This window comes from Ascaphus truei, chromosome 9 (assembly GCF_040206685.1).
Source record: "Ascaphus truei isolate aAscTru1 chromosome 9, aAscTru1.hap1, whole genome shotgun sequence".
Lineage (NCBI taxonomy): Eukaryota > Metazoa > Chordata > Amphibia > Anura > Ascaphidae > Ascaphus > Ascaphus truei.
Genome location: NC_134491.1, coordinates 48,453,227 through 48,480,656, shown reverse-complemented (window position 1 = coordinate 48,480,656; position 27,430 = coordinate 48,453,227). Strand labels below are relative to the sequence as shown.

The 27,430-nt window shown below is 53.5% G+C and overlaps 1 protein-coding gene across 1 annotated transcript; it reads right to left on the bottom strand.

The window, feature by feature from the left end:
• Nucleotides 1–619: 619 nt before the first annotated feature.
• On the bottom strand, nucleotides 620–27,386 carry POMT2 (protein O-mannosyltransferase 2). The gene is given in 23 exon segments (XM_075614684.1): nucleotides 620–3,977; nucleotides 4,175–4,286; nucleotides 5,458–5,598; nucleotides 5,738–5,812; nucleotides 5,815–5,842; nucleotides 5,943–6,005; nucleotides 8,850–8,881; nucleotides 8,884–8,920; nucleotides 9,008–9,083; nucleotides 9,316–9,411; nucleotides 13,727–13,878; nucleotides 14,552–14,630; nucleotides 16,744–16,804; nucleotides 17,211–17,277; nucleotides 17,365–17,474; nucleotides 17,762–17,844; nucleotides 18,749–18,855; nucleotides 19,637–19,796; nucleotides 20,060–20,168; nucleotides 20,843–20,951; nucleotides 23,112–23,216; nucleotides 24,895–24,979; nucleotides 27,165–27,386. Coding segments are annotated over 23 exon segments (2,163 nt in total). The 5' UTR covers nucleotides 27,335–27,386; the 3' UTR covers nucleotides 620–3,871.
• Nucleotides 27,387–27,430: the final 44 nt, after the last annotated feature.

The window sequence follows — 27,430 nt, the reverse complement described above, 5'->3', positions numbered from 1 at the left end:
GCCGCCAAGTCACGAGAACACGAGCGCCGGCTGTGCAGGCACCCCTTTGGTTAGGGAACCTTTACAAAATAAAAAAAATCTTATCCAAGTTTTTCTAGTGTTTTCTGCTTTATTAATGGTAAAAACATACTTCACCATATTATTCCTCTCTTTCATACCCTTGGATACGCTGAGCTCATCTGACCAATGAGTTTCTGTTGAAATTCGGATGAGCTTGAAACACTTGGACACACGCGTATAAATGAGGTTCTCAACGCCAGCCCCCAACAGGTAAGTTTTCCAGGATCTCTCTGCTGCAGCACGTGGCTCAGTCGAAGAGCCTGCTTCAGCACAGATGGCTCGGTCTTTCGAAGACTAAGCCACCAGTGCGGAAGCAGGGATATCCTGAAAACCTGACCTGTTGGTGTTTTCTTGACTGGAAATCGAGAAGCCCTGGGTTACAAACATGTACATCCCCTAGGAATCCCGGCTTCAATTCATTTGGGCTATTACGGCCTCTCTTTCCATATACGCCTTCAAAATTACGCTCCTCTTTCCTAAAGAACACATACCATATATCAATGTATAGATTACCGCACACATACCATATATCATTGTATAGGCACGGAAACCTACAGCAGAGAATCGAAGGAAACAATTTATTAGAAAACTAGACAATTTGTGATCATTTGCAGATCCAACATAATATCAAATATAAAAAAATAATGACAGATCAGTGATGAATGAAAAGGACATGGAGTCTTCAAGGTGAAATTCATGTCTCTCAGAAAATGTTCTTTTGTGGTAACACGTTACCCGGCCTGTTTCTGCTTTGTGCTGTGATTCCTTGTGTTTTATGCATTAGGGTCCCAGTCAGGGTGTGTGTAACACAGGGGGGCTCAACTCCAGTCCCCCGCAACAGGTCAGGTTTTCAGGATATCCCAGCTTCAGCACAGGTGGCCCAAAGACTGAGCCGCCTGTGCTGGAGCAGCGATGCCCTGAAAACCTGACCTGTTGGGGGGGACTGGTGTTGAGCACCCCTGGTGTAACAGTCACCTCGATTTCAGAGGAAATTAAATAATTCCTTGAATTGATGCTTCCATTTGGGGGTCATCTCTCAGAACCGCGCGCTTTGGGTCAATGATTGAAAAAGAATAAATGGAGCTAAAATTCAAGAGCCGCTCCTCCATATGAACGGGCCTCGCTTGTACTGAAGTGGGGGGGGTACCGTGCAGTGTGGTTAGGAAAGGGTTAAGTGCTTGGATGTAATTACCGGCACGGCGTCCTGGAGGTATAATTGCCGCTTCCTTGCCGAGTAGAAGAGAACGGCTTCTGGTCCTGCTTAATTTGCTCCTCTCTTCCTCCTTCCTGCTCCCAGAGTCACGTTCCCATGGCAACCCCACCAAAGATGCAACCGGCTCAAAGTGACCTTATACTGCAGCAGAGGGGAGCGGGAGGGGGAATTAACAACCCCCCACATCCCCAGCCATGTGCCTGCAAACAGGCAGTGGAAGTTTAACCTCTTCTCTGCTGGATGAGCCTGAGAAATATAGCAATTTGCAGGTGTATCTGCAGAGAGATGTGCAACAGCTGTGTGGAGGTACACAGGGATTAATGGGTTGAGAAATGAGAAGGGACATTTCTGGGAGACCAATAATAGTGCATACCACCGGTCAGGGACTGACCAGAGCTGAAGGACTGGACAGATTGCAGGGTACAGACAGCTGTAAGAATAATTCAGCGAACAACCCCCCCTCAATACCCTTTACCTAGATTTCCCTGCACCTGAAGGTTGGGATGCCATGAGATCATCCGAATAGTAACCCATCTCCCGTAGCGCTTGTATGGCTGGGAAGTAAATAACTTCCCAACCACACTGGCCAGAACAGTAAAGGGTTAAATCTGTCATGAACTACTTTGAGATGGGATCTCATAACCAAAGCTGCAGGCTCCGGGAGTTTCAACATCAGAGCAGAGAACAACAGCCCAATTATATTCTGTGCGGAAATCCAGAGCATGCTGAGGCAGGAGAGAGGGGGAGAGCAACAGGAGGAGGGAGAGAGTGCGCGCAACAGGAGGAGGGAGAGAGAGCGCGCAACAGGAGGAGGGAGAGAGCGCGCGCAACAGGAGGAGGCAGAGAGCGCGCGCAACAGGAGGGAGAGAGCGCGCGCAACAGGAGGGAGAGAGCGCGCGCAACAGGAGGAGGGAGAGAGAGCGCGCAACAGGAGGAGGGAGAGAGCGCGCGCAACAGGAGGGAGAGAGCGCGCGCAACAGAAGGAGGGAGAGAGCGCACGCAACAGAAGGAGGGAGAGAGCGCGCGCAACAGGAGGAGGGAGAGAGCGCGTGCAACAGGAGGGAGAGAGAGCACGCGCAACAGGAGGAGGGAGAGAGCGCGCGCAACAGGAGGGAGAGGGCGCGCGCAACAGAAGGAGGGAGAGAGCGCGCGCAACAGGAGGGAGAGAGCGCAACAGGAGGAGGGAGAGAGCGCAACAGGAGGAGGGAGGGAGAAAGCTGGAGAGAGGGAGAGCAACAAGGGGAAGGAGAAATCAAGAGAGCAAAAAGGGGGGGAGAGAGTGAGAACGGGGAGGGAGAGAGCAGAACAGGGGGAGGGAGAGAGCAACAAGGGGAAGGAGAAAGCAAGAGAGCAAAAAGGGGGGTGAGAAAGAGCGACAGGAGGGGAATTGGGGAGAGAGCAGGAGAGCAACAGGGTGGAGGGGGGAAAGCTGGAGAGAGGGGGAAAAGAAAGCAGGAGAGGGGGAGAGCAATGGGGGGGGAGTGGGAGAGAGGAGAAGAGGGAGGGGGGAGCAAAAGGAGGAAGGGGAGAGTGGGGAAGGGGGAGGGAGCAGCTCATGCCAGCTACAATATTATAAAACTGGTCTCTTTGGGTGCAGGGCTGGGAGGGAGATGGGCAAAGAGTCTGGAAAAGGCAATTACACAGGGATAAAAAAAGTGAAGACAATTTGGTTTGTTTGTGGGTACCATGTAAGAAACATGTTACCCTAAATGTCTTTCATGTGATGAAATATCCGTTTACCCAGCTCTAATGTAGTGAAGCGTGACGGTAACAAACTGAATTTCTACACCACTTTCCCAGACCGCACAAAAGGCTTCTAATGACACCCCAATCTTCTCCAGAATTGAGCACTATTGTCCTAAACCAGGAGTGGCCCCTCCAGTCCTCAAGGGCTACCAACAGGTTCAGGTTTTCAGGATAGCCCTGCTTCAGCACAAATGGCTGAAGCAGGGATATCCTTAAAACCTTGACCTGTTGATGGCCCTTGAGGACTGGCATTGGCCACCCCTGTCCTAAACAATCCAGTCTCCTCCAGGACCTGGAAATCTCTGGTGCCTGCACTTTCTCCTGCTGCTTGTTGCCAGGTCGGACACGACACTCAGTACGGGCGCCGTTAGCATATAATATGATTGGCAAACCCTTTCCCATGTCCATTCATGGGTCGATGATCCCCTACTGACACTGTGCGGCTATGCGCATTCTCTCACTGCTTGGGTATCATTACATACGCCTCCCCTGTATCTCCTTCCAGTCACTAAGACCAGACATGGCGGTACTGCAGCCCTCACCGCACTAACTGCAGGCTGTCCGCTCTCAGACACCGGCACCTTTAACGGCAGAGAAGTGAGTGAAACACCTGCTCACTCTCCCATTCTCCCTACACTGCAGTCATTAACCAGCACTAAGCAGCTCTCCCATGCAACAGCGGGCTTCGCATCCCCTTTGTCTCTGCAGAGATCTGTTTTGTTTCCATTAATGGCCCCTCTTGCTCAGACACACAAGAGGTTAACGGTCTTCCTCCTGAGCCGCTTCACACTTCTGTAACCGGTCCTGTCTATGTGGGGGAAGTTCTCAGGCCCTGCTGGGTCAGTCCCAGGATTAGAAGTCCCAGGATTCCAGCCAGCGCAGCCCGGACATGGGACTCTCCGGCTCCTCTGCGAGAGGCCCCACCATGCCATACGAGAGCGGGTGGAAGAGGTAGAAGCTGAAAAAAGGAGGAGAAGATTCCCATAGACAATGAGCAGACAAAGAGCTCGCGGGGAAAGGAACGCGCAGCGTCCCGCAGAAGGCGTGACCCACAGTCTGCGTTCTTCACTGGGTGACCTTTAACCCATCCCCACAAGGGGACAATGACCTTATAAAATGTCCATTCGTAAAGCAGTCAAATACTTCCCACATTACCTGTATATGAGGATAAGGAGTAGGGAGCAGGCCCCGGACCGATACACCGTGCGCTGGGTTTCAGGACACAGAACTCCAGTGCAGAACTTCAGCAGGACAGGACAGGTCAGACCTGCAGGAGGCAAGAGGGAGAGTCAGACCTGCAGGAGGCAAGAGGGAGAGTCAGACCTGCAGGAGGCAAGAGGGAGAGTCAGACCTGCAGGAGGGAAGGGGGAGAGGGAGAGTCAGACCGGCAGGAGGGAAGGGGGAGAGGGAGAGTCAGACCGGCAGGAGGGAAGGGGGAGAGGGAGAGTCAGACCGGCAGGAGGGAAGAGGGAAAGGGATAATCAGACCTGCAGGCGGAAAAGGGGAAGAGAGTCAGACCTGCAAGAGGGAAAGGGGAAGGGAGGCAGACCTGCAGGAGGAAAGAGGGAGAGTCAGACCTGCAGGAGGTAAGGGGGAAAGAGAGTCAGACCTGCAGGAGGTAAGGGGGAAGAGAGTCAGACCTGCAGGAGGTAAGGGGGAAGAGAGTCAGACCTGCAAGAGGGAAAGGGGAAAGAGAGTCAGACCTGCAGGAGGGAAGGGGGAAAACAGAGTCAGACCTGCAGGAGGTAAGGGGGAAAGAGAGTCAGACCTGCAGGGGGGAAGGGGGACAGAGAGTCAGACCTGCAGGAGGGAAGGGGGACAGAGAGTCAGACCTGCAGGAGGGAAGGGGGACAGAGAGTCAGACCTGCAGGAGGTAAGGGGGAAAGAGAGTCAGACTTGCAGGAGGTAAGGGGGATAGAGAGTCAGACCTGCAGGAGGGAAGGGGGAAAGAGAGTCAGACCTGCAGGAGGTAAGGGGGAAAGAGAGTCAGACCTGCAGGAGGGAAGGGGGAAAGAGAGTCAGACCTGCAGGAGGGAAGGGGGAAGAGAGTCCGAACAACCTCATTCAGATATAAGCCCTGGCGCCAATCCATTGTTCCTCCGCGTTCAGCCTGCCACACTCGAGAATACCCAGAATACCCAGAGCCACAGGGAACGTGTACACAATCTGAGCGGATTGGATCCGAAACACATTAGGGACTGGATAGAATGCTTGAAATGCCCGGTCCTGACCCACACACCCTACAAATACACCCCTGAGACTTACCCATCCGCACCAGAGCCGCACCCACCCCTACCCCAGACTTACCCATCCGCACCAGAGCCGCTCCCACCCCTACCCCAGACTTACCCATCCGCACCAGAGCCGCTCCCACCCCTACCCCAGACTTACCCATCAGCACCAGAGCCCCCCCCACCCACCCCTACCCCCAGACTTACCCGTCAGCATGCTGGAGAAGAGCATGGCTGGGAAGTAGTGGTGGAAATAGAGCACCCGGCCCATGAAGTAGAAAGGGCAGTAATGGAGCAGCCACCCCAGCATCAACTGCCCCCCACCTCGCAGGAGCACCTCACAGCTCTCTGCAACACAGGGGAGGGAAAAGTCAGATGGGGGGGGCAGATATACAGGGGGGGGCGCAAGTACACAGAGGCAGGGGGGGGGCCACAGATACTCACAGGCACGGGAAACATGCAACGGATTCTCCTGCCGCTAGTTTACCTTTCCCGTGGTCAGACATGTAGACGCCACGTTGCAGACAGACAGCGGAACAGAGTACCACGAGAACATAGAGGCGAGACAGCCAAGGTTCAGCCACCAGATGACCTGCAAGAGAGACAGTGTCATAGCACAGCTTTGTACGTGACGTATAACAGGCAATAAGGCACCTGGATGAGAGCATGGCGCGGTCGTGCGAAGCAGCCACTCACTGGATGCCCAGTAGATATATGCGATAATCGGTGGCGTTGACACCAGAGAAACGCAGACCCTGGGCAGAGAAAAAAGTACATTAATTCAATCAACTTGAGTGCTGTGTGCAGAATGTGTACCCGCCCGCGCTCCCGAGTGTACCTCGCCCCACGGTGTACCCACCCGCGCTCCCGAGTGTACCTCGCCCCACGTGTAACCCACCCGCGCTCCCGAGTGTACCTCGCCCACGTGTAACCCACCCGCGCTCCCGAGGGTACCTCGCCTCACGTGTAACCCACCCGCGCTCCGAGGGTACCTCGCCCCACGTGTAACCCACCCGCGCTCCCGAGGGTACCCTCGCCCCACGAGTAACCCACCCGCGCTCCCGAGGTGTACCTCGCCCCACGTGTAACCCGCCCACGCTCCCGAGTGTACCTCGCCCCACGTGTAACCCACCCGCGCTCCCGAGGGTACCTCGCCCCACGTGTAACCCACCCACGCTCCCGAGTGTACCTCGCCCACGTGTAACCCGCCCACGCTCCCGAGTGTACCTCGCCCCACGTGTAACCCGCCCACGCTCCGAGTGTACCTCGCCCCACGTGTAACCCGCCCACGCTCCCGAGTGTACCTCGCCCCAAGAGTAACCCGCCCGCGCTCCCGAGTGTACCTCGCCCCACGAGTACCCCGCCCGCGCTCCCGAGTGTACCTCGCCCCACGTGTAACCCACCCGCGCTCCCGAGTGTACCTCGCCCCACGTGTAACCCGCCCGCGCTCCCGAGTGTACCTCGCCCCACGTGTAACCCACCCGCGCTCCCGAGTGTACCTCGCCCCACGAGTAACCCGCCCGCGCTCCCGAGTGTACCTCGCCCCACGTGTAACCCACCCGCGCTCCCGAGTGTACCTCGCCCCAACGTGTAACACACCCGCGCTCCCGAGTGTACCTCGCCCACGAGTAACCCACCCGCGCTCCCGAGTGTACCTCGCCCCACGTGTAACCCACCCGCGCTCCCGAGTGTACCTCGCCCCACGTGTAACCCACCCGCGCTCCCGAGTGTACCCCGCCCCACGTGTAACCCACCCGCGCTCCCGAGTGTACCTCGCCCCACGTGTAACCCACCCGCGCTCCCGAGTGTACCTCGCCCCACGTGTAACCCACCCGCGCTCCCGAGTGTACCTCGCCCCACGTGTAACCCGCCCGCGCTCCCGAGTGTACCTCGCCCCACGTGTAACCCACCCGCGCTCCCGAGTGTACCTCGCCCCACGTGTAACCCCACCCGCGCTCCCGAGTGTACCTCGCCCCACGTGTAACCCGCCCGCGCTCCCGAGTGTACCTCGCCCCACGTGTAACCCGCCCGCGCTCCTGAGTGTACCCACCCGCGCTCCCGAGTGTACCTCGCCCCACGTGTACCTCGCCCCACGTGTAACCCGCCCGCGCTCCTGAGTGTACCTCGCCCCACGTGTAACCCACCCGCGCTCCCGAGTGTACCTCGCCCCACGTGAACCCTCCCGCGCTCCGGAGTGTAACCCGCCCCACGTGTAACCCGCCCACGCTCCCGAGTGTACCTCGCCCCACGTGTAACCCGCCCGCGCTCCCGAGTGTACCCCGCCCCACGTGTAAACCGCCCCGCGCTCCCGAGTGTACCTCGCCCCACGTGAACCCTCCCGCGCTCCGGAGTGTAACCCGCCCCACGTGTAACCCGCCCACGCTCCCGAGTGTACCTCGCCCCACGTGTAACCGCCCGCGCTCCCGAGTGTAACCCGCCCGCGCTCCCGAGTGTAACCCGCCCGCGCTCCCGAGTGTAACCCGCCCGCGCTCCCGAGTGTAACCCACCCCACGTGTAACCCGCCCGCGCTCCCGAGTGTACCTCGCCCCACGTGTAACCCGCCCGCGCTCCCGAGTGTACCTCGCCCCACGTGTAACCCGCCCGCGCTCCCGAGTGTAACCCGCCCGCGCTCCCGAGTGTAACCCACCCACGCTCCCGAGTGTACCCCGGCTACGCTCCCGAGTGTACCCCATCCGTACCCCGCCCTCCGAGGGTACCCCGCCCCACGTGTAACCTGCCACGCTCCCGTGTGTACCCCGGCTATGCTCCCGAGTGTACCCCATCCGTACCCCGCCCCGCTCTCCCGAGTGTACCTCGCCCCACGAGTACCTGCCCACACTCCGAGTGTACCCGGCTACGCTCCCGAGTGTACCCCGGCTACGCTCCCAAGTGTACCCCATCCGTACCCCGCCCCGCTCTCCCGAGTGTACCTCGCCCCCACGTGTACCCCAACTGCACTCCCGAGTGTACCCCGCCCCACGGGTAACCTGCCCGTGCTCCAGAGTGTACCCCGCCCCACGGGTAACCTGCCCGTGCTCCAGAGTGTACCTCGCCCCACGTGTACCCCAACTGCACTCCCGAGTGTACCCCCGCCCCACGTGTAACCCAACTGCACTCCCGAGTGTACCCCGCCCACGGGTAACCTGCCCGTGCTCCAGAGTGTACCTCGCCCCACGTGTACCCCAACTGCACTCCCGAGTGTACCTCGCCCCACGTGTACCCCAACTGCACTCCCGAGTGTACCCCGCCCCACGGGTAACCTGCCCGTGCTCCAGAGTGTACCTCGCCCCACGTGTACCCCAACTGCACTCCCGAGTGTACCTCGCCCCACGTGTACCCCAACTGCACTCCCGAGTGTACCCCGCCCCACGGGTAACCTGCCCGTGCTCCAGAGTGTACCTCGCCCCACGTGTACCCCACTGCACTCCCGAGTGTACCCCCGCCCCACGGGTAACCTGCCCGTGCTCCCAGAGTGTACCTCGCCCACGTGTACCCCAACTGCACTCCCGAGTGTACCTCGCCCACGGGTAAACCTGCCGCGCTCCAGAGTGTACCCCGACCAACACGTACCCCGCCCCACCCGCGCGGCTCTCATCCACCTGGTAGTTGATCGGCCAGTGCCAGGGTTTGGAGTCACCTCATGTTCCTTGGGTTTTAGGCCACTGTTTGCCTGCAAGGGAGAAAGGGACATGTCGGTCATACAACATACAACATACAACAGAGGAGGAGCGCTGCCTCATTCAGGGAGACTTCTTACCCGGACCATCACGACGTGAGACTCCGCGAGGAGCTCCAGGAAGGAGGGCTTCAGCACGGACTTGCTGATGTCGGAACTACGGAAAACAACACACAGAGTAATGGTGCGGTCATTGAAGTGGGAGAACACTGCCCCACCTCCTTGTGACCCTGACCAAGTCACTTGAAGCACTAGGCCAAGATTGCAAGCGCTTTGGTACAGGGATTCGCTGCGCCTGTGAATGATATGATGATCTTCAATGCGACGCGGGACCCTCCAATCACTAACATGGGAGGGATAATAAGGAGCCAAGCGCGAGTGCTGCAGACTTACGCCGTGGGTTCTCGTGATCCTCCACGTTCCAGAGGGTACTGGGGGTCTCCCTGAGATAAGGGCTGCACGTGACCTCCCCCTGCTCCCAGCCCCTGCGGAGAGGAGGAACAGGTTTATACATCCAGCCTGGAGATTTAAACGCCGAACCCCCTCGCCCTACTGCTCATTAGATCGAAAACAAAAAGGTAAAGACCAAATCCCGAGAGATGCGTCTATGAATTTTTTAGCATTTAACCCATTTTTATGTAGCCGTTTCCTGCCACATAAGTGATACGATGAGGTTCCGATGAGGTTCCGAAATGCTTGGTTTTTATTTCTAAAAATAATGGGGGGGGGGGGGGGGGGGGGAGAAAACATTGTATTTTTCCTGTATCTTAATATACTTTTCTTTGATCGTATATACCAGATGCCAATTTGCCATTGAGTGTCTGGCTAACGGCTGAGCTCGGATAGCCTGATGAGTTAGGGGCAGGACCTTTGTTGATGCCCCGCTGAAGGAACTCCAATATGCGGGTAACAGAAACTTGCACTGGATCCAGACTTCTTTTTGCACCATAGCACAAAGCCTTTCCAAGCCCTGGCATAGACATCGAGACATTTGGCTGTTTGTAAAACGTCTATCCCCCCGCAGACCGCCCGGAGCCTTTAGGATTTCTCTCCCAGCAAACATGCGGGCAACTTAAATGTGCTCAAATCCAGATGCAGCACATGGCCCAGTGACACCAGAACCGGCAGGAGAAGCCAGCGCTGTGGAGGTTGAACAGACAGCTGCAGCATCAGAGGCCATGCACTCCTTGGCCAGAGGGGAATTATTGCAATTAACATGGTTCTGTTTCTCAACTTTTCTAGCAACACTGGAATTAACGGAAAGGAAGAAAAAAGATGTGTGCAAGCATCTCTCGCGCCTGCTGTGCGATGGAGTAACAATGTATGTATGTCTTTATTTATATAGCGCCATTAATGTACATAGCGAGGCACAGCAGTAATACACGTGACAATCATATAGATAACAAGTACAATAAATAACACATAAAGGGGAGAAGCGCTTCAGACATTAAAGTAACATTTAGGAAAAGGAGTCCCTGCTCCGAAGAGCTTACAATCTAATTGGTTGGTAGGAAGAATGTACAGAGACAGTAGGAGGGAATTCAGGTAAGTGCGTCTGCAGGGGGCCAAGCTTTATGTATGAGGTGTGTAGTATCAGCCACGGAGCTACTCATATGGTTCCTTAAGCAGGGGAGTTTTGAGTTGGGTCTTTAAGGTTGGATATAGAGGGTGCTAGTCGGATATTGAGGGGAAGGGCATTCCAGAGGCGTGGGGGAATCGGTGAGAAAGGTTTAAGGTGCGAGAGGGCTTTAGATACGAAATGGCATGCGAATTGCAGGAATACACGTTCCATTTCTTTGATCGACTCCTTGTACAGGTACCTCACCACTGGTTTAATTAAGCTACAACTGTAGCATTATCAGTCTATACTCAGATATAAACCTGTCAACTGGTTTTGAAAGGATTGTACTTAGAAGGCAGATTTCAAACTTCTGGACAGTTTCAAAGTGCAGGGAAACAGCCTCAGGCGAGGAGAATCTGGCTCGTGCAGCCAACACAACATCGGCAAACACATTCCTCAACGTGCCGGTCTCCTCTGGGACAGAGGTACAACGTGCCGGTCTCCTCTGGGACAGAGGTACAACGTGCCGGTCTCCTCTGGGACAGAGGTACAACGTGCCGGTCTCCTCTGGGACAGAGGTACAACGTGCCGGTCTCCTCTGGGACAGAGGTACAACGTGCCGGTCTCCTCTGGGACAGAGGCACAACGTGCCGGTCTCCTCTGGGACAGAGGCACAACGTGCCGGTCTCCTCTGGGACAGAGGCACAACGTGCCGGTCTCCTCTGGGACAGAGGCACAACGTGCCGGTCTCCTCTGGGACAGAGGCACAACGTGCCGGTCTCCTCTGGGACAGAGGCACAACGTGCCGGTCTCCTCTGGGACAGAGGCACAACGTGCCGGTCTCCTCTGGGACAGAGGCACAACGTGCCGGTCTCCTCTGAGACAGAGGCACAACGTGCCGGTCTCCTCTGGGACAGAGGCACAACGTGCCGGTCTCCTCTGGGACAGAGGCACAACGTGCCGGTCTCCTCTGGGACAGAGGCACAACGTGCCGGTCTCCTCTGGGACAGAGGCACAACGTGCCGGTCTCCTCTGGGACAGAGGCACAACGTGCCGGTCTCCTCTGGGACAGAGGCACAACGTGCCGGTCTCCTCTGGGACAGAGGCACAACGTGCCGGTCTCCTCTGGGACAGAGGCACAACGTGCCGGTCTCCTCTGGGACAGAGGCACAACGTGCCGGTCTCCTCTGGGACAGAGGCACAACGTGCCGGTCTCCTCTGGGACAGAGGCACAACGTGCCGGTCTCCTCTGGGACAGAGGCACAACGTGCCGGTCTCCTCTGGGACAGAGGCACAACGTGCCGGTCTCCTCTGGGACAGAGGCACAACGTGCCGGTCTCCTCTGGGACAGAGGCACAACGTGCCGGTCTCCTCTGGGACAGAGGCACAACGTGCCGGTCTCCTCTGGGACAGAGGTACAACGTGCCGGTCTCCTCTGGGACAGAGGTACAACGTGCCGGTCTCCTCTGGGACAGAGGTACAACGTGCCGGTCTCCTCTGGGACAGAGGTACAACGTGCCGGTCTCCTCTGGGACAGAGGCACAACGTGCCGGTCTCCTCTGGGACAGAGGCACAACGTGCCGGTCTCCTCTGGGACAGAGGCACAACGTGCCGGTCTCCTCTGGGACAGAGGCACAACGTGCCGGTCTCCTCTGGGACAGAGGCACAACGTGCCGGTCTCCTCTGGGACAGAGGTACAACGTGCCGGTCTCCTCTGGGACAGAGGCACAACGTGCCGGTCTCCTCTGGGACAGAGGCACAACGTGCCGGTCTCCTCTGGGACAGAGGCACAACGTGCCGGTCTCCTCTGGGACAGAGGCACAACGTGCCGGTCTCCTCTGGGACAGAGGCACAACGTGCCGGTCTCCTCTGGGACAGAGGCACAACGTGCCGGTCTCCTCTGGGACAGAGGCACAACGTGCCGGTCTCCTCTGGGACAGAGGCACAACGTGCCGGTCTCCTCTGGGACAGAGGCACAACGTGCCGGTCTCCTCTGGGACAGAGGCACAACGTGCCGGTCTCCTCTGGGACAGAGGCACAACGTGCCGGTCTCCTCTGGGACAGAGGCACAACGTGCCGGTCTCCTCTGGGACAGAGGCACAACGTGCCGGTCTCCTCTGGGACAGAGGCACAACGTGCCGGTCTCCTCTGGGACAGAGGCACAACGTGCCGGTCTCCTCTGGGACAGAGGCACAACGTGCCGGTCTCCTCTGGGACAGAGGCACAACGTGCCGGTCTCCTCTGGGACAGAGGCACAACGTGCCGGTCTCCTCTGGGACAGAGGCACAACGTGCCGGTCTCCTCTGGGACAGAGGCACAACGTGCCGGTCTCCTCTGGGACAGAGGCACAACGTGCCGGTCTCCTCTGGGACAGAGGCACAACGTGCCGGTCTCCTCTGGGACAGAGGCACAACGTGCCGGTCTCCTCTGGGACAGAGGCACAACGTGCCGGTCTCCTCTGGGACAGAGGCACAACATGCCGGTCTCCTCTGGGACAGAGGCACAACGTGCCGGTCTCCTCTGGGACAGAGGCACAACGTGCCGGTCTCCTCTGGGACAGAGGCACAACGTGCCGGTCTCCTCTGGGACAGAGGCACAACGTGCCGGTCTCCTCTGGGACAGAGGCACAACGTGCCGGTCTCCTCTGGGACAGAGGTACAACGTGCCGGTCTCCTCTGGGACAGAGGTACAACGTGCCGGTCTCCTCTAGGACAGAGATACACAGTGCATCTCTACTCACACGTTCGTAATGTAATTCTCCATTTAAATGGGACAGCCAAGAACAGAGGAAGAACAACGGTTCAGGTCCCAGATGGACCTTTCACCAGGAGACCTGCAACGTTGCTCCTCTGTCCATGGCTGTTACAATAAAAGTTGTACAACACAATAACTGCTGCTCAACCAAAATATATATATATATATGTAATGAATTGTTAACAAGGTGCGTTTAGGGAAGAACGAGGCATATATACATATAAGGTCAGAAGAAAGATCAGCCAAAAAGAATCCCTATTGTTATGCATGCATGAAATAACACGTACTGGATATCTTAATCCAGCGGTATAATGTCCCCCCTATAGGGCCACCCAAGTGGATCAACAGAATGATAAAATAACCTTTATTACATAGAAAAAAATATCTAATAAGTGTGAGAGGTGTATATACAGTGAAACAGTTAAAACATTGGTGGTAAGGAGGGGGATGAGGAAGGGGGAGAGGCGTACACAGGGGGGTCTCACCATTTGGGCAGAGCTTTCCCGGTGGAGCCGAGCATGCAGCCCGCAGACAGGTGCAGGAGGCGGATCCGGCTTCGCAGAACTTTAACCCGGCTCCTGCCTTTGCCTCCGACCACCTCAATCCTCCAGTAATCGTTGAAGTCGCCTGTCCCGTTCTGAGAGCAGGAAAAGGGACAGAGTTGGAGCAGAGGGGAAAATCACACCATTTTGAGTCTTATTGGCATTTCAGACATCTCCGGCAGCGAAGGGGTTACAGGAAAGTGGGGTAGTTTGGAAGAATCTTCAGGTAATAGAAACATCCTCAACATTTGGGATCCAACAAGTTCTCTAGCCTCTCAAAATGTTCTCCCATACGGGAGTGGTTTATCTGTTACCTTACTGCACATACGGAACTTAAGATTTAGGTGCTAGAACAGGAGTGGCCAACTCCACCAACAGGTCAGGTTAAGGATATCCCTGTTTCAGCACAGGTGGCTCAGTCGTTGACGGAGCCAACTAAGCTTTAGTAGGGAAATCCTGAAAACCTGACCTCTTGGTAGCCCTGGAGGACTGAGTTGACCACCCCTGAGCTACAGACACAGAGCGATGGGTGAAGGTCCTGCCCGTGTCTCCCTGCAGTGGGTGGAATAAACTCATTTGTCCCTGTGGCTGAAGGGACAGACTCCATGCTGCATGTCCCTTCTGTCCCTGTCGGGCTGAAACGGTCACCAGACACAGCCATTCAGACGACTACTGGTGCCAAGAGGTCACCAAAAGTGTCACCCTAAAATGCCGCTTACCCCACCCACAGCCTCGCTCCCTGCCGCGGCCAGGCCGCGAGTCTCTCACCGTGCCATACGCCGTCACCTGCACGTGTTTCTTGGTGAGCGGCGCCTCTCGCAGGTGACTATGCAGGTTCCGCCCCGTCCTGAAGACAAGAGAACAAGTTGAAAGAAAACTTGGTGGATATGAGAAGGGTGTGAATGGGGGGGGGGGGGGGGAGGGGAAGAGGGGGCGGCAGTGACCGTGAGCAAGCGGAGAGGACAAAACCTACGTTTAGTAGCAAGAAAAACTCTGTGCCGTCTTCTAGATCTGGTTATGTCCATGTTTATACACAGTAGTAGTAGTAGTAGTAGTAGTAGTAGTAGAGAACGGTGCCCTCGTGCTACTCCTTGGAAACGCCTCTGGTGCCCGCACAGCACCAACCAAGGTGCGATAAGCAAACAAAGGGATTCCCCTCAGATGAGTGACAACACGGCCCTCCAGAGAAGGGGGGCTCAACTCCAGTTCTCAAGCACCCTCGCCACCCAACAGGTCAGGTTTTCAGGATAGCCCAGCTTCGGCACAGGTGGCTGAAGCTGGGATATCCTGAAAACCTGACCTGTTGGAGGACTGGAGTTGAGCGCTCCTGCATCAGAAGACTTTTGCAAAGTGTAGAAAAGTATTGGATGTGGAAGGATCGACGTCCGTGCCGTGACCCCGTGTGAGGGAACCCCCGTTATATGCCGATCGCACACGTATATTTTGACTCCCAAATTGTACTGGGTTATATGTTGCCATTTTCAGCGAGCGAGTTTTCGGGCAGAAACGTTTTCCCTGCACTGGGGGACGATCTGTAGGAATTTGACAAGAGTTGGTGGCGTTACAGCGGGTTTCTCTGTGGTGCCCGTTTAAATACCACCTTCTTATCCTTACAGTTTTACAAAAGGGAACTGTACACGACCCCCGAGGGCGCAGTGTAATACTTTGACAGAAGAGATAAAACGTGACCAATACATCCCTGCACAAGACTAACGGTTACTTTTTGGTTACTGTATCTCTACATCTTGTGGCTCAGCTGCCGACGGGTCGTTATGCCAATCACATGCCACTAATAAATGCCCCCCTCGTTTTCTCCGCGGATTTTAGAGGAAGATCAGAAGTGCCCAGCGAGCCTTTATCTTTCACATTCCTGACTTGGCAGAAATCACTTGTAAACCTGTTTTTTTAATTGGATATTTTCTCAGGGACATTCTGGAGGTCACTTCTAATGCCCGTGTGTTTCATTAAATAGTAAGGCTGGTGGCAGGAGTGCCGACCTTACCGTAAATGGACCGTACTGATGCTATTTATAATACGCTCTAATAAAAACAGAGCGTGTTGGCGGAATAATTTTCCCCTTGTAAATTAGAAGACGAGTCTGTTCTGCGCAGTGAATGTCTTTACTCGGCACAGAGATCACACAACCAAAAAGTCCCAGCAGGTCAACTATTCCCATCAAACACTGCGCTGAACCCCCATCACCCCCAACCACAACACTACCTACTCTGCAGAGCTCCCCAACAGCGCAGCGGTCTGCAGAGCTCCCGCTCTGGTGCCACATAACGCTCTGCAATGCTCCCGTTCCCCTGCCGCGTAACGCTCTGCAGAGTTCCTGTTCCCCCGCCGCGCAACGCTCTGCAGAGCGCCCTGCTCACCCGCGTAACACTCTGCACATCTCCAGCAACGCTCTGCAGAGCTCCTGCTCCCCCACCGTGTAACACTCTGCAGTGTCCCGCTCCCCCATGTAACACTGTGCAGAGTTCCTGCTTCCCCTGTGTAACTCTGCAGAGCTCCCGCTCCGCCCCAAGTAATGCTCTACAGAGCTTCCACTGCCCCGCTGTGTAACGCTCTGCAGTGTTCCTGCTCCCCCCCACGTACTGCTCTGCAGAGCTCCTGCTCCCCCACGTAACGCTCTGCAGATCTCCTGCTCCCCCACGTAACGCTCTGCAGAGCTCCTGCTCCCCCCATGTAACGCTCTGCAGAGCTCCTGCTCCCCCATGTAACGCTCTGCAGAGCTCCTGCTCCCCCCATGTAACGCTCTGCAGAGCTCCTGCTCTCCCCCACGTAACGCTCTGCAGAGCTCCTGCTGTCCCCCACGTAACGCTCTGCAGAGCTTCTGCTCTTCCCCACGTAACGCTCTGCAGAGCTCCTGCTCCCCCCATGTAACGCTCTGCAGAGCTCCTGCTCCCTCCATGCAACGCTCTGCTGCTCGAGTAATTGTGATGCCGGCGCAGACTCACACTTTGTGCTCCAGGCGGATAATGTCTCCGTGTCGCACAAACTCCAGGGGCGCTGCGGGATCTAAAAACAAGAGACGTGTGTAAGAGCTGAAGCCTGATTGGCTGCTGAGCTCAAGGAGGTAAAAAATACACTTAAAAACGGAAGATCAGGGAGGAATAAAAACCAATGAAATGTCAATAAATGTGCGGTTAACGCGCACGCGAGCAACGCGCTTCCAGTAAGCGTTCAGGAAATGATCGTGGGATGGAGGTAGCCCTTTGCAGTATCAGAGCTTCATCTAACGCATGCAGCCACCCCGGAGGTGCAATCTTATTCTTGATCCGCACAGGAGCCTTCAAATAAGAGAAGTTACAATGTTCTGAATTCATGATATTACCAAACTCAGTGAGGGTAACGGAGGCTGCCGGAGATCACAGAGACCAATAACCACGACCCCAGTCCGTGGCTCCGTGGGGGCCGCACTCACCGTAATCACTGTCATGTTTCTTTATAATCCACAGGTTGTTCTGATCCTTGTGTGAATACGTGGTGACCTGACAGACGGGAGAGGTAACAGCATGTAACTTCCCCTCTTACTTAACCCACAGCCGTTTCTCAAGAGCCACACACTACACACCCACCTGTTGCTGCCGCGCTCCCACCCCCTCTGGGTACAGGTGCCAGTGTGAGTGCAGGTACCCAGCGGCCGTGCGAAGATTCTTCATGGTGATAAGAGAACCGTAAGCCAGGTCTGAAAGAGAAAACACTTCTTACTCTTCATCCAACTACACACAAAACTCCCTTCCCTCGTGCACGCACTCGAGGCCCCCCATCCCTCTACCCAACATACACCAGATCCCCTTCCCTCGCCCCATACAAGACCCCCCCTTCCCTCAACACATATAGGCGTGACTTCCCTCCCAGAAACCCCGACAAAGACTATTTCTCCCCGTCTCGGTGTAATTTTCCGGCCCTCGCCGCTCGTTCACTGTAACCGCGTGATGAGTAGACGCCCTGCGGGCTGCGACAGGTACTCACGCTCTGGCATGGAGGCGTTATGCAGGTTGTTTCCGATCAGACGGGACTGGAAGGCAGAGCTGAAAAACCCATCCCCGGGGCCGCTGGGAGAAGGAGGATAAAGATTATCCAGATCAGAACGGTTAACTCCCAATTCCCCAACATTATAATGCTTTACAATCTGCCGCCACAAACAGCAATTGAGCCCAGATCCACAAATCTCAGTTACTGACTTAATGAGGTTAACGCATCAAGTGGCAACGGCCATCGCCGAAGCTCACCAACGCAGTGTTACGTGCCATAGCGGGCCCTTGCAGAGACAGGAGCACACCTAGAATACATGCTATTAGCATGTGTTCCAGGTGTGCTCCTGTCTCAGCCCAGCCGTCTCCACGTGTTCCCAGGCTGGTTTGAGCACAGAGATGGGGATAAGGAGATAGATATAAAGAGATAGATATATAGCACTGGAGGCGCTAGTAAAATGTCACTCTCTCGCTCTTCACTCTCAATGTGAGTCACGTTACCCTTACGCGAGGCAGTGCTACCGTAACATGGTGTTAAACCTATGCCAATGAGAACGATTGGCTGTGGTTGTTGCATATAATTAGCTCTGCGGATTGGCGTTGGCCTCAGGGAACAGAACATCCGTTACAGATAATGATAACAGGACGTTAGGAGCCCGGACATTATGCAGCTTTGTGGATCTGGGCGTCATAGCTTTAGGCGCAATACGCGGGGATAATTACTAAGTGCTACTATGCCACGAGACAACAGGCACTAGAATAGGATAGAACAGGTTTTCCAGAGCTAGAAGGTGTCCTATGGAATCTCACTGCTTAATACACATGGACCGCAATGCCTTGGATCCTGCTGCAGAACCCTTTAAGCAGTGAAATAATGAAAAACCCAACAGAATAAATGAAGCCACCTCTAAAGGTGCAAACACTGGCACACACGGCTTTCTGACACTGGCTGTGGAGTGGGGGGGTGGCTATAAAGCGGGGGTACCTTTTATTTAGCACGGTAAAATGTACGGCAAAGATGAGCGAGTAGAGCGTGAGCGGCAGCAAGATTAGGCAGAGGACGCGGGAGGCCAAGTGCCGGAGTACTGTATCCTGCGGACGGCAAAAACAGGCGGCGGTGAGACCGGGGGAGAGGCGTGTTACAGGTCCCCCCCCAAAAACAGACGGCGGTGAGACCGGGGGAGGCACGCGTTACAGGTCCCCCCCAAAAACAGGCGGCGGTGAGACCGAGGGAGGGGCGTGTTACAGGTCCCCCCCAAAAACAGCTTGGTTGCAGTCCCATTTAGGAACAAACTAAAGGCCGTGACCAGTTTGATTGGTAACTATTGACTATAATATACACACACAGGTGTTTATAAAATATAGACGGAGTTATCTTTCCCTGGAAATGTTTGTAGGCAAAGTAAATAGACGAGGTCGTTATTTGAGGGTCATTATCTTCTGTGCCGGTTACTAGTCTTCGATCATGATTAATGCCCTCCCCCTCTCAGCTGCTTCTATACCAAAAAGGGCATTTATCTGCTCATCATTCAGAGGAAAGATGCATAAAAGCTGCGGATAAAAACATACAAACTTTTAAAGGAGCGTTTAATGATCTATACTTGGCCAATTGTTTTGTACAGAAAGTACCAACATTGTAACCCTTTACACCAGCAATTGCTACCAGCTCCCTCTGCACCATTAACGCAGGAGGTTTGTACAGAAATCCATGCCAGCCAGTGTGTCAAATCGGGCCTAGCAATGAGTGGAGCGATAATATGTCTCCGTACAAACACAATCATGTCCCAGTATGTGTCACGTCAATGTTAAAGGGGATCCCGGTACGGTTGTAGAAGGGTTCAGGACACCCTCCAACCCCTCTCCCCCTAATTACCAACGTCAGACTCAGGTTCCCAAGCAGCTGCCACATGTCCCACGCCGTGGTCACTCCCACCAAGATCACCACGAAGAGTCCCACGAACTTCACCCCCAGAGCACCTGCCAAATTCACACCGGTAAAACTCAGCCACAGCCACCAGGGGGAGCTGAAAGGTCTAAAGAGAGAGGCGAGAGGGGTCTCAAACCAGGGCCAACAAGAGACACTCCCGGCAGGGCAAGAGATATCCGCTCACTCCGGCAGCAATGGGTTAAATCAGCAACGTCCCCAAGAACCCGGAGAGTTTCATTCATATAATGTCAGCATCGTGTCCCCTGGGCGCATTCTGCCATTTAAAAATACATCAAATGTACAAATATGGCGCTCAGCAGGGACCGCAGCTTTACATCCGCACACGTGTTGTATGGGGGGCGCCCTCACCTGTCCGCACACGAGTGAAACTTCACCATGCACAGCTGGGCTCCCAGGATGAAGAACATCAGGATGGGGTCCAGCAGGATGTACTGGGACAGAGTGATACACCCGGTGTCTGAAGGAACAGAACCACAGAGTCCGGCTCAATCCCTACGGGACGCCGACACAGCCAGAGAAATTACTTTAACGCTGCAATCCCACCTCCCGCCAACCCAAAGCCAGCGGGTTTAATGCATGGAACGCAGGGGGTCTTGTTAATGCAGAGAACACAGGGGTTTTTACCTCCCGGACACGACATTTAAAACATCTGAACGCAGGCAGATGGATATTTTTTTTATTTATTTTTTTAAATAGCACTAATAGGACAAAAATTAAATCTCTAAAAAGTTCAAACAAAAATCAGTGCAGATTGCTGCTTTTACTGAGAAGCCTCTAGCACAGGGAACCCCCAATGCCAGTCCTCAGTGACCACCAACAGGTCAGGTTTTAAGGATGTCCCTGCTTCAGCACTGGTGGTTCAATCAGTCCTTGCTTCAGCAGAGGTGGCTCAGTGAAACACCTGTTCAGGGAAAACCTTAACCCATTGGCTGCCAGAGAGGTCGGCTTTGCATTACTGGGAACTGGCCGCTCTATACGCCAACTCTGCAATTATCTATGGAAACAAGGTGCCGTGTATACATGGAAAAGGAGCGGAAAACAGGTATATGAAGAGCTGAAGAACACGGGTCGCGATGCGTGTACTCAGGGGAAGTCATGTTAGGAAGGTCACTTGGAAATAAATCCGCTTACCCAAAATGATCATGGTCGCCGTGAGCAGAGCTGCAGGCAGCGACTTGGACAGCTCCAGGACAATGAGAAAAGCAAAGGGAGGCAGCCAGGACCCCAGGAAGGCACAGAACTGCAGCGGTGACAAGCATGTGTCATCAACACAGAGCCCAGATCATCACACAAGCAGCAGCACACCCTACGCGTTTCACGGATACCTCCGCTTTAGTAGGAGAAGCAGCTACCCCAAGAAAGACAACACCTAATGCGGATTTCCTACTGTTCTCCTGTAAGTAGGATTTCAATTTCCGCTGGCGTGAGGAGTGGACCTGATTATGTTAAATATACATGTTTTTAATAATTGTACCTTTTTTACCTTCCTTTCTGTATCTTTTTCCTACCTCTGAGGAATTCATTGTTCTTGTACCATTTGGTATAATCTGCTCTTACCAAACGTTATTGTACTACTGTATATTATGTTTTTTCTTTCCTCTTTACATATGCTGAGTTCAACCAACCAAGCAGCCATGGAATAAGCCGGACAGTCATTTAAACGTTATATTCACGGTGATAACCTTTTTTGTATTATTTAGATAATATATATACAATATTTAGTTTAGCATTTATCTTAGTTTAAGTTTTTTTTTTAAAGGTGCCATTCAGCACTGCTTTTTTTCCACAATGTTCACTTTTTGACCAGGGTGGTCGAAATCACTGATCAGGCAGCCACACGACACACACTATAGCAATTAGTTTGTGTTTAGATTACTTATTAATTATATTGTAGTATTAGAATAGCGCAGCACACACCTTTTTTAATACACACGCACAGCGTTGTACATGTATCATGCTCTGCACCTGAATCTTATTGCGAGTACCCCACACCCTCTCCAACCGGACAGAAATTCAGTGCCCCAATTACCCAGCCAGTAAAGAGGTCCAGTCCATAGCCTCTCCTCTCAATATATTTCTGTCCGGTTGGAGAGGGTGTGGGGTACTCGCAATAAGATTCAGGTGCAGAGCATGATACATGTACAACACTGTGTGTGTGTATTAAAAAAGGAATATATTTATCTCCCCGGTAATTCATGTCACGCGCTTTTATTTGACCTTCTCCTGGGGTTATAACAAGACCAGTAGAAGGTTAAGAAGAATTTCATTGGGATAAGATTATTTGGACCCCGAGTAAGATTGAATATATCCAGAAAAGGTAGGAGTGCGGAACGCGTGTATCTACATAGAGCACAGGATGTATGTCCCTACATGCTAAGGGCGGAACGCGTGTATCTACAGAGCACAGGATGTATGTCCCTACATGCTGAGGGCGGAACGCGTGTATCTACATAGAGCACAGGCTGTATGTCCCTACATGCTAAGGGCGGAACGCGTGTATCTACAGAGCACAGGCTGTATGTCCCTTGTAACAGGGGAGTTATCCCTGTTCAGGTAATGTACCTCTAATCCAGTAGTGTGGTGGTTAACTGCTGGTAGTCAATTAACAAACACCACCTGCCTGATTAGATGGCTTAGAAAAGCCTGTCTTTTGAGACAGGAAGTGAGACTCCTTAGCTCACACCTGAGCTGAACTTGGAGACAAACAGTCTTGAGCCCTGCCAGAAGAAACAGCAGAGCTGCTTTCAAGACACAGGGGAACTTCTAAACCTGAATGCTGACACACCCTGAGGAAAACGGAGCTGAACCAGGGACAGGGAAGATTTTCCCTCCAAACCACAAGGAACAGATAAGACTTTCATTTATGAGACTTCTTATATCTGCTTAATTCATGCTATATGTTTGGGGCTGGGAGACATGCTTATCTAAGGGAGTTGTGAACTGCATAGTATTTCACTAGAAATACTCCCAAGTGAATAGAAGCTTTGTTTACCCCTTGTTTGGATGGTTTCCTGATGTTAAGGAAACAGGCGCAATAAAAGGCTTATTTAATTTCACTATAATCAGTCTCCCTTGCACACCTCTGTGAGCGTCCGCCTACATCCCTACATGCTGAGGGCGGAATGCGTGTATCTACATAGAGCACAGGATGTATGTCCCTACATGCTGAGGGCGGAATGCGTGTATCTACATAGAGCACAGGCTGTATGTCCTTACATGCTGAGGGCGGAATGCGTGTATCTACATAGAGCACAGGCTGCATGTCCCTACATGCTGAGGGCGAAACGCGTGTATCTACATAGAGCAAAGGATGTATGTCCCTACATGCAAAGGGCGGAACGCGTGTATCTACAGAGCACAGGATGTATGTCCCTACATGCTGGGCGTGTCGCTCTCTTACCCCTCTCATGCCCATGTAGTTGTGCGTTTCATAATTCTGCCCCGGCTTCAGGAAGGAAAAGGATCCGTTGTAACCACTCAGGTGACCAGCAAGTCCAATCAGCATCTGGAAATGGAAGGGTCATTATTCATAAACCTTTCACTGCCAACGAACTCTCACTGACAGCATTTCCCCTCCTCACTGACGAGACCCACCCACCAGACCGTAACCCACCCCCCCCCCCCACAGAGAGTACACCTCCCCGCAATGAGCAGCATTTTAATCTCTTACAAAGTCTTATTTTATCATCCCTGCATTTTGAGGAGAGGGTGTACATATGATCCCTGTACAAAATTCTTCTTGTACCCTCCATATCTTTAATAATATTTTTTTACTTTTATAAATAGAATGTCGAGACATTTATTTCTTTTACACATACACAAAGCAACAGGACGGACGCAGGAAGTCAGAAGTCCGTGCCATGAAAGAGGGAGGTCACAGATTTCAAATATAATGAATAGCAAATAATTTGTATAGTCAGCTAGTTACTTATATAGCCTGCAAAACACTGACTTAATACACTGTATATATTTTGCTATATGTATCGTCGTTTTTTATTATTAATATTATCAATTAAAGTTTATTATTTTCTGTCCTTTGTTATATTGTCTGGTGGGACCTATATGTGGTCTGTTTCCATTGAAATTTTGTGGTAACAGTTATTAAACTGCTACTTTTTGAATATTCCTTCCTCATGTATCAAGAGTGCAGCTTATAGGGACTTGAGTGACCCCTTGTGGTCATTTGTTTGTGTTTGCATTATTGTTTTCCCTTTGCACCAGTTAGTTTATTATTTTCATATATGGTGAGCGATGTGTCTTTGTACTAATGTAGCCCGTATGATCATTTAAGTTAGTTTTCACTATACAGAGGGACACACACCCCTGCTGAAGCGATAGAAATCGCGAAACGCGCAGGGTTCAAAGGTCACCATCCCACGCAACATACTCAGTGCATGAGAGCATACTACATTTCTGGATCTCCTCTCTTACAGATGAGGAAGTGGCCAGTCAGCCGAGACGTCGGCAGGACGGGAGAAAAAGATACGGAAATCCCTTCGGCTACAGCGGAACCCGCACGCGCCAGCTGGTCTGGGACGCGGATTACCATCTAGGACTTTACCTGTTACAGCCTCGACAGAGAGAAAACTATTTCAAAACAGACACAGATCTTAAGGCGCATGTCCTACCTACATCCTAATTAACACATTCGGGATGGTACATGGTTGCATTGGCAACTTTTTTTTTTTATTCAAATATACAAGTGGACTGTTACATTGTACAGGCATACTCCGCATTAACGTACCCAATGGGACCGGAGCATGTATGTAAAGCGAAAATGTACTTAAAGTGAAGCACTCCTTTTTCCCACTTATCGATGCATGTACTGTACTGCAATCGTCATATACATGCATAACTGATGTAAATAACGCATGTGTAACAGGCTCTATAGTCTCCCCGCTTGCGCACAGCTTCGGTACAGGTAGGGAGCCGGTATTGCTGTTCAGGACGTGATGACAGACGCATGCGTGAGCTGCCGTTTGCCTATTGGGCGATATGTCCTTACTCGCGAGTGTACTTAAAGTGAGTGTCCTTAAACCGGGGTATGCCTGTATTCAGTGGGCACCGCTTCAGTTATATTTGTTTCACTATACAGAGTAGTACTTTGCTCTGCAGGGTGAGATACATGGATAATCATGGCAGTCTCAATACATGTCATGAAATTATAACCAATCACTTCTTACCTTCCCCAGGGGTGGGTGAACATCAAAGAAAAACGTCCTGTTTATGTAATAACTGCCCATCTTTCCAAAATGGGTTTCATCCCAGCTAAGAGAAATACAGAAAGTGAGAAGAGGCTTATTCACAAAGTCACAAGCGAAATGAGAGGCGAGCAGGCTGCAGGGAGCCGGGCTACAATAGACATGAGGAGATTACAATGATGGGAATATACCCTGTATGTACACAGATCAGCCACAGTACTGTGTGCACTGCAGGACAAGTGTATGCAACATTGAAATATATGATGAGTAATTATACAGGGGAGGTAGCCGGATTCCCTCGGAGGAAGAGGGTGTTTGCCACATTAGGGGTAGCTATTTTAAGGATGCAGCTGCCAGCAGATATTAAAATGTCCTTATGTTAAAAAGTAATATTTAGCTTCTATTTTATTTGCAGCTTTAGACCGAGTTGGGGGTCAAAATAGCTTAAAGCAGCAATCCCACCCCATGCAGCCTACAAGTTTCTCTCATAATGTTAGTATCTCACATTAGCATCGTGCTCCTTGAGCATATCCTGCTCTTAAAAATAAATGTAAAATATATGACTAGCTCTAGCTTCTGGGGTTACCATGGTAACAGTGCTCTGCGTAGAGCTTCATTTTAACCTCCAAGACACGTAATATTCCAAACACTGATATCTCCTAAACTAAGCATCAAATTTTAAAAACGGCGTTGGAAAGTGCAAGAGATCTCTTAGAACGCCCGTCCCCCCAAAACTCCACGCTATCCGACACCCACTCCCCCAAAACTCCACGCTATCCGACACCCACTCCCCCAAAACTCCACGCTATCCGACACCCACTCCCCCAAAACTCCATGCTATCCGACACCCACTCCCCAAAACTCCACGCTATCCGACACCCACTCCCCCAAAACTCCACGCTATCCGACACCCACTCCCCCAAAACTCCACGCTATCCGACACCCACTCCCCAAAACTCCACGCTATCCGACACCCACTCCCCCAAAACTCCATGCTATCCGACACCCACTCCCCAAAACTCCACGCTATCCGACACCCACTCCCCAAAACTCCACGCTATCTGACACCCACTCCCCAAAACTCCACGCTATCCGACACCCACTCCCCCAAAACTCCACGCTATCCGACACCCACTCCCCAAAAATCCACGCTATCCGACACCCACTCCCCAAAACTCCACGCTATCCGACACCCACTCCCCAAAACTCCACGCTATCCGACACCCACTCCCCAAAACTCCACGCTATCCGACACCCACTCCCCAAAACTCCACGCTATCCGACACCCACTCCCCAAAACTCCACTCTATCCGACACCCACTCCCCAAAACTCCACCTATCCGACACCCACTCCCCAAAACTCCACGCTATCCGACACCCACTCCCCAAAACTCCACGCTATCCGACACCCACTCCCCAAAACTCCACGCTATCCGACACCCACTCCCCCAAAACTCCACGCTATCCGACACCCACTCCCCCAAAACTCCACGCTATCCGACACCCACTCCCCAAAACTCCACGCTATCCGACACCCACTCCCCAAAACTCCACGCTATCCGACACCCACTCCCCAAAACTCCACGCTATCCGACACCCACTCCCCAAAACTCCACGCTATCCGACACCCACTCCCCAAAACTCCACGCTATCCGACACCCACTCCCCAAAACTCCACGCTATCCGACACCCACTCCCCAAAACTCCACGCTATCCGACACCCACTCCCCAAAACTCCACTCTATCCGACACCCACTCCCCAAAACTCCACCTATCCGACACCCACTCCCCAAAACTCCACGCTATCCGACACCCACTCCCCAAAACTCCACGCTATCCGACACCCACTCCCCAAAACTCCACGCTATCCGACACCCACTCCCCCAAAACTCCACGCTATCCGACACCCACTCCCCCAAAACTCCACGCTATCCGACACCCACTCCCCAAAACTCCACGCTATCCGACACCCACTCCCCAAAACTCCACGCTATCCGACACCCACTCCCCAAAACTCCACGCTATCCGACACCCACTCCCCCAAAACTCCACGCTATCCGACACCCACTCCCCAAAAACTCCACGTGAGGCTCCGTCAGCGTACTATATATGTGTGTTCCCAGGAGAGGGACAAGGCTGGTGCCCTCGGTCCTTGTCCCGCTGCGGGGAGGGCCCCAGTCTCTGCTCATGTCCCCCTGCTCTTGTCCCCATACGGGGAGGGTCAGGGTCCCGGTCCCCCCCTCCGTGCTCACCACACGTGCGGCGGCTCTGCCAGGCGGTAGAAGCGGGTGCTGAAGGACAGCAGGATAACCAGACACAGCGGGGCCCAGCTCCCCCCGGCTCCCGCCTCCTTCACTCGCGGCCTCCCGCTGCGCCCCCGCTCTGACCCCGGCTCCGCCGGCACCGCCGCGGCCCGCAGCATCCTCACAGGCCGCCGCGATCACCATGGAGACGCCGGCCGTGACGCCATTGCGCAGACACCACGTCGCAGTAAGCACGTGACCAGAGGCGGCAGCGC